We start from the raw sequence: 14578 nt of genomic DNA, 5'->3' as shown, positions 1-14578 counted from the left end.
GAGATCCAGAGGAACATATGGATGCCATGCATCGGCAGATTAGTAGAATGAGTGCAGGCCAAGCAATTATCATTGGAGACTTCAACAATAGATTGAAAGGAGGAAAGGACATATGACAAATGGAATTTATGCAGCTACTAAGAAATAATTGACCTGAAACAGCATGTGATATAGAGAACCAAGAATTTGAGACTGTTGGATCTGGTAATAGAAGATCTATCTATAACTATAATAACAACTATACCTCTGATTAGGGAAAGTAACCATGCAGTTTTGTTCTGGAAGGTTGCTGTTGCTCAACATGTGGAATTCTGCACTTTTTCGCTATGATTATGGAGGGATAACTTGACTGAGTACTGATAGTAGGAAAGTGACAGAAAAGCAGAAGAAATAGTTAAGTTACTGAGTGATCACTTTGCAAGGATGTATCATCCAGGTTGAGACCTTGTAGTTACTGATGTGACAGAGGCTAATGCAAGAATTCGGGTAGATGAACTGGAAATAATCAACATATTGAAAAATATTAAATGTGTAAACAGCAATGGGAATGGGCAGTATGTCAGCTCAGTTGCTATGAGAATGTGCCAGAAAACTGCCAGTACTTCTGATGAAGTTGTTTAATCTAAGTCTCAGCTCTGGCAAGCTTCCAAAGGAGTGGAAAGAGGGTAAGATAGTTATATAAAGTTGGCTCCAAGACAGAAGTAACAAATTTCAAATGAATTAGTATCTTTGAAATGATGGTTAAAGCGTTGGAAAAGTTGGTTAAAGGTAAAATTCAGAAATGGGTTGATAAGAATATGATACTCTCTATAGGGGGAAGCATGACTTTGCAAAAGGTAGGTTCTGTCCTAGACTTTGCAAAGGCATTTGACAGAATATGACATGGAAAAACTATTACATAAGTTGAAGCAAATGGTAATGGATATGAGACTGGTGGATATAGAGTCAATTTTCTTGAGTTTACGGGGAAAAAAACTTGCTTGCCTGTGCCAGGAATTGACTAACTTGAGAACCAGGTTAGTTGATCCTTCAGTTAGAGTTCCTCCAGTCAGTAACTAGAGGAACCTGGCACAGGCAAGTGGGTTTTTTTCTCCTGGAAAAAAAAAAAAAAAGCTTCACTGAGTCTACATTTGCTGAGTCCTGAAACGTCTTGGAAGAGCCTGTTATGTTATACATAATAGATGTGCTATGATTTGTTTGGTGGCATTTCCATCTTGCTTTACTATTAGAAAAAATAAATACCTAATTAAAAACACCTGTAATTACACAAGTTATTAGCCCTGTTATTGCTAACAGCACTATAATAATATTATTATTATAATCAAATGTTTTATAAGTCGATAAGCCATTTGATGTGCCAAAATTGATGGGAATTAATGTTTACTGTATAATCATGTGAGTAAAGTAAACTACAATTCTTATAATAAATCTTATATTTGAGGTATACAGATTAATTAGCCTTAAAAACAAAATGAGATAAGGACAATGAGTTAAAGATGCATTATACAGTAATACCCCGACTTACGTGAATCCAGAGTTACACGGTTTCTTATATGTACATATTCCTGTCCCTCTTCACGCCCCACCACTAGTTGTATATCTTTCTGGTGCTAGCCGCATTCGCCAATGTCACATGCTGTGAACAAGCACTAACGTATTTTGCGCTCCCTCCATTCATACACGATTTTTATAGTCTACAAACCTTGCAATTGTTTAGTGTTATGTTCTTGATAAAATTTTATCACATTAAAAAGAATAATGTCGTCCAAAAGAAGCAAGTCTGATTCTTCTACAGCTAGCAAGAAAAGAAAAACATTGACTTTGGAAACAAAACTCAACATTATTAAGGATTTTGAAGGCGGAATGAAAATTTGTGAGCTAGCAAAGAAGTTCAATCTAGAGGAATCCACAGTAGGAACAATCATAAAAGATAAAGAAAGAATTATTGCTGCTGTGACAAATGCCCAATTCATTGAATTCAAGTATAATTCGTAAACGTCATGGGATTATTGGTGAGATGGAAACAATGCTTAAATTATGGTGTGAGACAAGACCGGCTTGTTCTGGAAAAAGGTGCCTAAGAGAACTTTCATCGTGCATGAAGAAAAAACGTTTCCTGGCCAAAGACTGGTTGACAGTAATGCTTGGTGGAAATGCAGTTGGTGATTGCAAGTTAAAACTTCTCTTAATTTATTGTTCCGAAAATCCAAGAGCTCTAAAAAATAAATCTAAAGCTGACTTGCCAGTGATTTGGAAGTCAAATTCTAAAGCTTGGGTGACAGCTTCTATTTTTGAAGACTGGTTTGGTCACCACTTCATACCTGAAGTTGAACATTATTGCCAGTTTTAAAAAATTCTGTTTAAAGTTATGCTCATTATTGATAATGCACCTGATTACCCTCCTGCAACTTTAATTGATTTTGATCCACATGTAAAAGTTGTTTTCTTGCCTCCATCAACCGATGGACCAAGGAGTTATCAAAACATTCAAAGCATACTACACACGGCGTTCGTTTTGCAAGTCTGAATGAAGCTATGAGGCAAAATGAGCAACTGTCTATTAAAGAGTTTTGGAAACAGTTTAATGTTTTAGATGCTGTAAGGATTATCAGATTCTTGGGATGAAATTTCCCAAAAAAACCTTGAACGGTGTCTGGAAAAAACTTTGTCCATCCTTTTTTAAATACGAAACTGAAATGTTGCCAGAAACTGATCAAGTTGCTGAGGCAATAGAAGAAGTTGTCAACCTTTCAAGACAATTAGAAGTCAACAGTGAAGATGTCAGCAAGCTGTTAGACTCACATAACAAGGAGCTTACAATCGATGAGCTCATAGAGATGCGTGAGCAAAGCACTATTGAAGAGACTGAAACCTCAGATCCAGTTCTACCAGAAAAGCACATGACAATTGCAAAATTAACAGAAGGTCTCAGCTTAATTAAGAAAGGTTTACAGATTTTGGAGGACATAGATTCTAACGAGGAATGAATTGTAGCCACAAGGCAAGGAATAAAAAAATCATTGGCTTGCTATGAAGAAATTTTGCGTAACAAGAAAAAGACATTATGATGTCAGACAAATCTATTAGATTTTATGAAACCATCGACATCGAAATAACTTTCTTTTTTTTTTATGTACGAAAAACTACAATTATGATTATATTTCTTAAAAAAATAGGTGTTTTTGTAAACCTTTGGTCCCAATTAACTAATATTTTGTATGTTTGTATATATAAATGACGTGCAAAATTATATCCCGAGTTACGCAAATTTGACTTGCGCACTTTTTGTTGGTCCCACCTACTGCGTAACTTCGGGGTTTTACTGTATTGAAAATGAGATATTTTATGTCTTCTCATTCATATTTACATGGATTACATTTCCAAGCATCCTTTCATATTACATCACAGATCTTGTTTCTTACTGTTTCAAAACCATTCAATAAATCTCTCTTTAAAAATTTAATGTTAAAGTCATCTGAAATTTTGATTATAAATCTTAATTGGTGATTAATTGTTTGTTTTCTTCAGTTTCAAGCAATTCATAGAAGATGTTTCAAATTATAAAGCGCGTTTGAAAATGGCAAAGAAAAGAATTAAGGTAAAGCTATTTTGTTATTATTGTAAATATCACTCATTTCGAATAAAATAAAATAAAAAAAGTTAGCACTAGTGCAATTGGAAGAACAATGCAATGTTTTGCCCTTTGATTGGAAAAAACGTGAATTTAATTCTTATTGTAATGAGTTGAATCTTTATATGGGCTTTTTCAATTGGTGAGTTAGCTGATCTGATATGAAGATAGAAGGGTTTTTTTTTTCCTCCCCAAAACTCAAGATTTTCATTTTTCATACAGTTAAATCTGCCAAGAGAATATATACTTACACACAAAAATACTATTGTTGTTTGGGAGTTGGCATGGTGTTAATGAGTGAGTTAGTTTTGATTTTTATGGTGCAAAGACATCAAGGGTCACACTGCACCAGGACACAAGTTACATCAGTGCATATGGTAAACAGTTAATAGGACAATCACAAACATCCATACCCCTGGCAAGATTCAAACCTGCAGCCTCTTGGCTGGAGAGCAGATACATTAACCACTCAGCCAACCAGGCTGGCATAGATGCCGTGTTGTCACTGGCAGTATTTCTGTTTTGTGTAGTTGGAGGTAGAGTAGGAGATGATGAGTTATATATAGTAGCATAGAATGCCCTCTCACAATGCTTTCTTGCAGTGTCACATAATAATAATAGTAATAAAATAATAATAATGTGAAATTGAAAAATATAGGTGCACATAAATCACTGAGTTCTTATATACATATTGGTGTGCATAAGTGGTTAATAGGTATATAACTGGAAGTAGTGTTTAAAGGGAAATCTAAAAGCTAGTTGGTTTGGATTGGACTATCCTGGAATCGAGTAATTGTTCTTTGATTATATTATTATTATTCAGGCCTCCATGGAATCAAAAGACTCATCTTGGGAGGTCCTTCCTAAGAACATAAAGTCTGTCAAGACTCATCGAGGGGAGGCCCCCCTCCCTAAGAAACACAAAGTCTATCATACCACTCCTTAAACTCATTGACTGTTCTCGCTCTCACCACTCCATCAGGCAATGCATTCCACGGTTCAACCACCCTCCATGCAAAGAAACCACTCTTTACCCTCTTGCTCACAGCTTCCTTTCGTAACTTCCAGGGATGGCCTCTTGTCATCACTCCTTCCAGCTGTTCAACCAAGCGAAAGAACTCCCCAGTGTCAACCCTGTAACCACCTCTCAACAGTTTAAAAGTCTCAATCATATCACCTCTCCTTCTTCTATCCATCAATATTTGTAACTTAGGTTGCAAACATTACCTTAAAAGAACAGAAGAGGAGCAAAAAAAAAAGTGAAAATTAAAGTTTATCGTGGATAAATGCAAGTTCTTGTAATTTGGCAAGAAAGTAGTGTATTAAATGAATACTAATTAAATGAGAAGCTTTGAAAAGAGTTGCCGTATTGATATAATATAATAATTTTTGTACATTGGTCGGTAGTAAATTTTAATTAATTTAACTTCCTTTTCTCATCAAGTACATTGTTTGTGAGGAGAAAGAGTGTGACACATTATAAGCCATTATTGAATTGTAGCTCACTACTCACTCAGATTTTTAATGGATGGGAGGAGAATGGTTATAATAGGGATCGTATCACAGTATTTGTGAGAATAAAATTGTTGATGACACGAAATTATCTATTTAGTTGTGTTTAGGGCAGTGCATAAAGATAAGTAATTTTTTCATTTTTAATTAATAACATTGGGTTAATATGGTTAATATTATTGTTAGTAGTTTGTTAATGAATGCATGATAGATTAAATTGTTTAGATTTTAAGAAATGGTTCTATATTTTGTATGAAAGTAGATATTGTTGGTCTGGCACCATTGTTTAATAGAACAGAAGTTGCTAAGATGTCTTTGTTATAGAGAGGGTTTTAATATGTCTTAAGGACATCTTTGGATACTGATAATACCAAACTTTTGCATAGGATAGCATAGTGATTTAGCAAGAAGATAACCTGTCAATGTAGAGTTATGACAAATCTCTACAGAAATAAACCTTCTCAGTTTTTGTTGATCAAAACATTAAAAAAAAAGCAAGTTATTATTTCTTTTCAATTCCATTGTAACTTTTTTTTTCAACAAAGTAAGTTCAGGAAATGGAGAAAATTGTGTAAGTCAGGTTCACTATATTTACAGATAATAGTAACTAGATTTTCAGCGAACAGCCTAATCAATGTATCTGTCAATTCCTTAGCATATTCTCTTAAAATACATGACAAAATCCCATCCAGATCCACTGTCTTAATTGGTTTCCAGAGTATTTAGTATTCCAGGAATTAAATCCATTTCTCTGGGATGAAATACCCCAATAAAGTGATCATTAAACAACTTCACTATGTTATGTGCACTGGTCACTCGACCAGCATGTCTATCCAACAGGTCATTTATTTATCCACCATTATTTCTTCTCCTACTGGCCACATAAAAAATTTCTTAGGGTTTTTCCAGGATTGCAGTGCTAGTTTATTTCTTATATTCCATTTTTTCTTTCCTTACTATACTAGTTTCCTGGCTTGAGTTTTATATTTCTCATATCTTTCTACTTTTTCCATAACTGCTTTTCATCAGCAATTCCTGTTTGATTTTATTAGTCAATTACTTTCCATCAAATAATTTTTCACTTGATGAATGTAATTTTAAGAAATATGAATGGGAGCAATGTTTAAATAATTTTGTTTATATCTGGAGAAAATATTTGTTGCATAGCATTAACTCTGGGATTTCCTTTGTCCCACTCTGCTAATTTCTTCTCATAATCTGATTTGGCCTTCCCATGCTTGGTAACCTTTCTTGCTTGAGCCATGTATTGTCCGTGAGCTTGCTGATCACCTTTATACGCCCAACTTTTTTTTTTTTTTTTTTTTTTTTTTTGTAGCTTCTGCTTAATGATACTATTCATCCCTCTAATTCCTACCTGATTTATCTTCCTGACCTTAGGTATACAGTCTGATATTGTTTTCTTCAGATATCCCTTGATAATCTCCTACTGCTAACATTCTTCCCTTGCTGATTTTTATGTAATGGTGCTACTTCAAGCTGTTTTCTAAACTCAATAAGGATTTATATAAAGTGGATGGCCTACATTCCCGGTAAACAATCTTGAGAAAGTGTTGTTCAGTAAGAGTAGTTTGGAAGTGCAGAATCAGGAAAACTACAGGTTTTTTTTGGGGGGGGGGGAGATGAAGGTAAATGTGGGTCCAGGCAACCTAGAGGTTACTAAATGGGACAATAATCACACAATGTTAAAATTTAGGACTCCAGGTTCTTAACTTCAGTGGGCTAAGAAGTAAGCAGTTTATGTAGACTAATGCCAGAAGTATTTGAAATAAAGGCAAGAAGTTTTGGGCAATGGTTAGCTCAGCTTGGCCAAATGTTATAGGCATTAGTAAAACTTGATTGACTAGGGAGAATATAGTCATAGGCATAGAATATGAAGGATATAGTTTCTTCAGTGAGGACAGAAGGAACAGGATGGTGGAGAGGTAGTTGCTAGTGATGAGAGGAACTGAAGCCAAAAAGAGTAGAAGTACATCAGGGTTTGCACCTGAAGTATCTTCAGGACTGAGGGCAACTTGGTCAAGGTGAACCGAGCTCTCATCACTCCTTGTCTTAGTATCTCCCATAATGCAAAGCACATCTCCTTACAGACATGTATAATGCTATGCATTAAGGGAAGAGCCACTACCCAGACCGGTTTTGACCTTTATTGAGGTCTCATCACTGGGAGACAGACCCAGAGGTGGTTGATACTAAGGTGGAAGCAATGGAGAAGTCATATTTACCTATACGAGTTGCCAAAAGGTGTCTCACCTTATTACTAAATTACTCTGGATTTAGAGAAAGACGTTGAAAGTTTTTTTCCATTTGGTTAGACTATAATAAATTTAGTTTAATACTTTATCCAAGTGTAAGCAAACAAAGTTTGCACCTGAAGTATCTGCAGGACTGAGGCAACTTGTGGTAAAGGTGGACCAAGCTCTCATCACTCCTTGTCTTAGTATCTCCCATTATAGCCAATGGGTCTACTCCCACTGATGAGACCTCAATAAAGGTCGAAACCAGTCTGGGAAGTGACACTTCCCTTAATGCATAGCATTATACATGTCTGTAAGGAGATGTGCTTTGCATTATGGGAGATACTAAGACAAGGAGTAATGAGAGCTTGATCCACCTTTACCATGAATTGCCTCAGTCCTGAAGATACTTCAGGCTCAAACTTTGTTTTCTTACTCTTAGATGAAGGATTAAACTAAATTTATTATAGTCTTACCAAGTGGGAAAAAACTTCCAAGTACATCAGGGGAACAGGTGATACAGGATCAGTGTCCTCTTCATCACGTGCTGTCTAGCTATCTGGTGTGAGATAGAGCCCAAAAGGATGAAATATGTAAGTGTCTGTTGCTATAATGCAGGGAGTATAAAGAACAATGCAGATAACATGCATTAGCAAATTATCACATGTGCAGGTCAAGTAGTTATTATTGGAGATTTCAACTATGTGGTCATAGACTGGGAGAAGGAATGGTCCCAGGGAAGGAAATGGAATGTATCCAGCTGCTGAGTGATAATTACCTGAAGCAGCATGTAATGGAGAGGACATTGATTAATAGTCCTAATTATAATTTAAAATGAACTCTTAAAACAAAAGGTTACATGGGCAAAATATGGGCCATCCATATTCTTGAGATTTTTAAATGATCATTATTGTTAACATTAGGGTGGTCGATAAGAATTTCACAGGCCTCTTTAAATTTGTGTTCCTACCACATTTTGGAGTGGTGTAATGAACAGGTGCCTCTCCAGTCAATTCTGTGTAAAGTATTCAGGGCACGATCAGAAAGGCCTGATTTACCATAGTTATTAAATTTAATGTGTCATTTATGTTTCTTTTTTCTGATAGGAATAGTATTGATAGCCCCATTTATCATCTTGCCAAGAAACTAGCGTCAGCACTCAAGAAGCTGGCAGGTCATTCCCCCGCCTATATAAAAAAACACATAACACTTTATAAGCAAAATTAAATACATGACATTTGATAAAAATTATTTATTAGTCAGTTCTGATGTCTCTGCCCTTTTCACAAATGTCCCAATCAATGACACAATTCTTCTTTTACAAGACAAATTTCTGTCTGATATCATGGCGCTCTTTGTCCATGTACTGTGCGCTGGTTATTTTGTGTGGCAAAATACTTTTTACCTGCAAAAAAGATGGCACAGCCATGGGCTTGCAATTATGCCCCCCCCCCCCAATTATTAACTTTTATATGGAAACTTTGGAGCAATGTGCTCTAGATTCCTTTATTTTAAAACCCAAAGTCTGGCTTAGATACGTTGATGATGTTTTTGTTATCTGGCTCCATAGTTGCCAGACATTAGACACTTTCCTCAGCCACCTAAACAAACAACAGAAACGTATACAATTCACAACTGAAACTGAAAATCAGAACACACTTCCATTTCTTGATACACTTGTCATATATCTTCCCTTTGGCTGTCTTTCATTCCAATAAGCCTTATGTGTATATATTTGTCCAGTGTAGCCAATTATATACACATAAACTCTTATCACCACACAATACAAAAACTAAGTGTCATTAACACACTAAAAAACAGGGCTTTAAAGATTTGCTCCAGTGAGCAAGCACTTAATCATGAATTTAAAATTATAAGCAATACTTCCTAAAAATGACTATAGCAAAAATACCATCAACAAAATTCTTCACAAGACTGCACCTAATAATAAAAATAAACAAGAATACAATAAAACTGTAGCCATTCCATATATTAAAGGGATATCAGATGAACAGAATTCTACAGAAATACAATCTCAATGCCATCTTTAAACCTACAGCAAAATTAAAGAACTTATTCAGCTCCTTCAACAATCTGCTTCCTCCAGTGGTCTACCCTGGAGTATATGGTATTCAGCATACGTGTAATTTGCCTTTTATAGATGAAACTGGATAAACTATTCCTATCAGAAAAAAGGAACATAAACAACACATTAAATTTTGAAATTGAAATTTCAAAATTTACTGATTTACCTTAGTTATTAAAACTATAGTAAATCTTTCTGATCATGCCCTAAATACACTACACAGAATTGATTGGAAAGCATAGACCATGCCAAAACATGGGAATGCAAATTTAAAGAGGCCTGTGAAATTCTTATCAACCATCCTAATCTTAACAATAATGATGGTTTAAAAATCTCAAGAATATGGATGGCCCATATTCTATGCATGTAACTTTTTGTTTTAAGAATTCATTTTAAATTTTGTTAGGACTATTAATCCAGGATCTTAGCCTTAACACTCTGTTAAATTAGTGATTAGGCCACCACTATTGCTGTATTAAAGGTATCAATATGAATTTGGTCTCTGATGATGTTATAATCAGGATATTGCTTTGATGTAGTTTTTTTTTTTTTCTCCACTAGCAGTCAAAGCAGTAGAATAATGTTTGATCAAAATATTGTAACTTGGGCATGCTGTTTGATTTATAATATTGCTTTTCTCTCTATATATATGTGTATACTCCAGATTATTACCTTAATATGAAGGTTGAAACGTTAGGAAATTAAAGTAATTATTCATTTTTGAAATTATGGATTTTACAACTGTGTTATAACTAACTCTTTATTATCCCGACATTTCGATCTTCATATCGAAATCATATCATATCAGATCTTTTTAAGAATAATTAACAGTTCTTTTTTCTTACATCATGCAAATTTTTTTCTCTTCTCAGCTGAAGCAATCACCTGATGTGTAGTCATTCAATCTCTACATAAGCCCGATATTTCTTTCATGAGGTCCTCTTTGTTCTGCTAGCCTTACACTACTGCACTTTCAACAATGTCACCAACATTTGACTTTTTCCCTACTTTGTCAGTATTCTCTACTTCACTATTACATGTTTTACTCTCTCCACACAACTGGCATTCACTCTCAAAACACTTCCCTACACAATTGCTCACCAGTCTCACTTTCTTTTCTGAAATCTGTCAACTTTTATAATGAATCAATGAATACATCCCCTCCCACCCCATTTTTAAAGATTTAAAAATATAATCTTCAGACATCCTAGCCAGTTTAGACATAGTCTATTTATTTACCAGCGTTCCTAGGGACAACATATTGGATCTTCATCATAAACGTTTTTGTACAAATACAGTTAGGCAGTTTAAACCTTATGTGGGAAACACATTCTTTAAATTTGAGGATAAATATTGAGAAAAGACACAAGAACTTATTAAGCAAGAGATTCATAAAAAAAAGGACGATGTGGAAGGAATACCATATGTGTAACGATGACGTTTGTTATGAACATAAGCAGCAAGCTAGAATAGTCACAACTGTTGTACGGAAAGCTAAGTCTAAGTATGAAAAGAAACTGGCTCTGTGTGCTAAACATAACCCACAGGAATTCATTCGATATGCTACAAGTAAAAGAAAGAAAGAATAACTCTTCTAAATCCAGATGGTATGAGGGTTACAGATGCAGAAGAGGTTGTTCAGCTAATGAGTGCTCATTTTTTTCAAAGCTATCAATCTGGTGTATGTAACATTGAGCTCACTGTTACCTCTTCATTGGATGAAGAAACTCAGGTGGATGAGGTATTAGAGCACAAATTGAATAAGAATTCAGCAATTAGAGACTGATGGATATCAGCACGTGTGCTAAATGAGTGTTCAGCTGAACTGGCTATTCCTTTGACCAGGCTGTTTAATATGAGTCTCAGAACAGGGAAGACTCTGCAGGAATAGAAGTAATGTATGGTAATTCCATTGCACAAGGATGGTGCAAAGACCAATGTATGGAACTATTGACCAATTAGTATCTCAGGAGTGGTAGTGAAGATTTTGAAAAAAATGGTTAGGGCTCGCATTCAGAAATGGGTTGACAGAGAATCTCTACTTTGCAATGAACAACATGGGTTTACTAAGGGAAAGTCATGTTTTAGCAACTTGCTCACATTCTATAACAATGCTACCATTGAACTAGATAAGGGGAATGGATACACCATGATACTTTTGGATTTTGCTAGAGCTTTTGACAGAATACAGTGTGGCAGACTGCTGAATAAATTGGAGAAAATGGGTTTGGGTTATATAATATTAGCATGGATAAGAGGATGGCTGACTGACAGATATCAAAAAGTGGTATGTGGGGGTGGGGTGAGTCTGCAAGATTTAAGGTAACAAGTGGTGTACCACAAGGATCAGTGCTTGGTCCACTGTTATTCAATCTGTACATTAATGATATTGGGAAGGATTTGACAAGTGACATACAGCTATTTACTGATGATGCAAAGATAGGTAGGGTAATCAGGAATGCTGCTGATATGCAGTACTTGCAGAATGATTTGAATAGACTGGAATTATGGGCAGGGATAAATGGGTGTCAGTAAATGTAAAGTCATTCACTTCAGCATGATTAGATATCCAATGTCATATTATATTGGTGGAATTATGCTAGAAGAATCTGATGAGGCTAGGGATCTTAGAGTGTTAGTAGATAGGAAGTTGACGTTCAGGGGCCATGTGGCAAAGATTGCAAATACAACTCAAAAGATAATTGAAATGCTGAAACGAATATTCACATGTAAGGATGTCATTTTGCCTCTTTACAAGGCCTTAATAAGACCTCACTTAGACTATTGTGCACAGGTGTGGTCTCCTGGTTTTCATTGCGATTCTGATATATTGGAGAAAGTACAAAGGAGAGTGTAAAAAATGATATCAGGATTGTGGAATACTGATTATGAAGACAGATTGAGAATTTGTAGACTGCAGATACTAGCAAAGAAGAGAAAGATGGAGTGATATGATTGAGACTTACAAACTTCTGAAAGGGTCATACAGGATTTCAGTTGATGGAATTTTTCAATTTATGGAGGGTGGGAGGACAAGAGGACATCCTTGGAAGCTGAGATTGAAGGCCACTAAGAAGGGAGTGAGGGCTAGATTTTTCTCTCAGAGGGTGGTGTGTGATTGGAATAGATTGCTATTGGATGTTGTAAGTGCAAGCAATGTGAATGAATTCAAGAATAAGTATGATAGTTGGTGTGTGTAGTATGTGGCCTTCCTTGATGAGTCTCTGACTCCCTGGAGGTCTCTCTTAATAATAATAATATTGATGATGTATTCATTATTTGTTCTGAACAATATAAGAAGTAGAGCAATTTAAAATTTCTAAACAGCTTGTACACAAACCTAAAATTCTCTAGAACTTGAGAAACAGATTGCTATTTAGCCTTTCATGTAACAAGTACAGGCCATCAAATATTTTGGCAAAATATGGAAATACCATATGTTGATCATAACGGTTATATGAGAAAATTTAAAGATGTCTTAGAAATGCTCCACACTCCTTCACCAAGGCTTCATTCTATCTAAGATATGATATGCATTATGCCACAGAATGGGACAGGAATGACCAGTTTTGTTGTACTACATGCATATCATTTAATCCAGCAGTTTTTTTCACTCTGTTGTATATATATATATGTATATATATATACACTAATTGTTGAAGTCTTTCTATATTTTTTATTGATTAATACAAGTCCTCCTCTGCTCCTGAGGATGTAAGTCTGTTGACTTACAAAACTTGTCAAATTTTATTGTTACTGTAATAAAATTAGTTCTTGTTACTAAATACGAGGGTTGTTGGATAAGTCCATTCAAAAATGAAGAAAACATAATTTTTTGGGGACAAACATTTTTTATTTTTCAACATATTCACCTTTGAGGTCTATACACTAAGTCCAACGATGCTTGAGTTTTTTGATCCTGTCCATATAGTATGATTTGTCTAACTCTTCAAAATAGGCAGTTGTTTCAGCAATCACCTCATCGTTTGATGAAAATCTCTTTCCTGCCAGTCATTTTTTCATTTTTGGAAACAGATAGTAGTCTGGGGGAGCCAAATCTGGAGAGTGGGGGTGTGTGTGTGGGGGGGGGGGGTTGTGAAAGGACTTCGTATCGTAAATCGAACAATTTTGTGCTCACAATTGCTGAAGAGTGAACGGGTGCTTTGTCATGGTGAAAAAGAATCTTCTTTTTCGCCAAGTGCGATCGTTTTTCCTTTAATTCATTATTTAAATGACCCAACAAAGATGCATAATACACTCCAGTAATTGTTTTTCTCTTTTCCGAGAAGTCTGTGAAGATTATACCACTAGCATCCCAGAAGACAGTGGCCATAACCTTTCCTGCTGAAGAAATGGTTTTTGCTTTCTTTGATGCAGATTCCCTGCTTTCAACCCATTTTTGACAGTTCCTTGGTCTTAGGCTGGTAGTGATGAATCCATGTTTCATCCACTGTTACGAAACAACGCAAAAATTCCTCTGGATTGAAACAGCTTCAAGCTATCCTTGCAACAGTTCACACTTTGATGCTTTTGATCCAGTGTGAGCAAACATGGCACCCATCTTGCAGATAGTTTTCTCATATATAAATATTCATGTAAAATATTATGTACGGGTCATTTGAGATGCTCACAGCCTTAGCAATTTCACGCACCTTCACTCCTCTATCATCCATCACCATATCATGGGTTTTTTCAATAATTTCTGGAGTAGTGACCTCAACGGGACATCCAAAACTTTCAGCGTCACTTGTGCTCATATGACCACTTCAGAAGTTACTGAACCACTTATAAACCGTTCTAATCGAAGGGGCAGACTCACCATAATGTTTATCAAGCTTAGCTTTGGTTTCCTGAGCTGTTTTGCCTTTCAAAAAGTAATGTTTTAATCACTGCACGAAATTCTTTCTCATCCATTTTTCACAAATCACGGTACTTGATCGATTCAAATGAACGCCAAACACAGAGTAATGGATCTATCTGACTGAAACTTAGTGTGTGATCCTACAACAGTTGCCAGGATCTAAAAATACCTCGATACGTACTGGGGATGCCATCTCTTATGCTTTGCACAGAGTTTTCGAACAGCCCTCGTAT

The 14578-nt window shown here is 35.6% G+C and overlaps 1 protein-coding gene across 2 annotated transcripts in view; it reads left to right on the top strand.

Moving 5' to 3' along the window:
• Positions 1-14578, top strand: part of LOC150099370 (uncharacterized) — a 462639-nt gene that overhangs the window by 335501 nt on the left and 112560 nt on the right. For both annotated transcript variants that reach the window (XM_090403434.1, XM_090403433.1), the window contains exon 26: positions 3529-3598. In XM_090403434.1, the coding sequence (XP_090259560.1) occupies positions 3529-3598 (70 nt within the window). The remainder of the gene's footprint in view (positions 1-3528; positions 3599-14578) is intronic.

This window comes from Typopeltis vanoorti, chromosome 14, assembly GCF_054136105.1.
Source record: "Typopeltis vanoorti isolate ZY-2024b chromosome 14, IOZ_Tvanoo_1.0, whole genome shotgun sequence".
Classification (NCBI taxonomy): domain Eukaryota; kingdom Metazoa; phylum Arthropoda; class Arachnida; order Uropygi; family Thelyphonidae; genus Typopeltis; species Typopeltis vanoorti.
The sequence above is the reverse complement of the archived record's forward strand: the minus strand, read 5'-3'. Positions and strand labels throughout refer to the sequence as shown.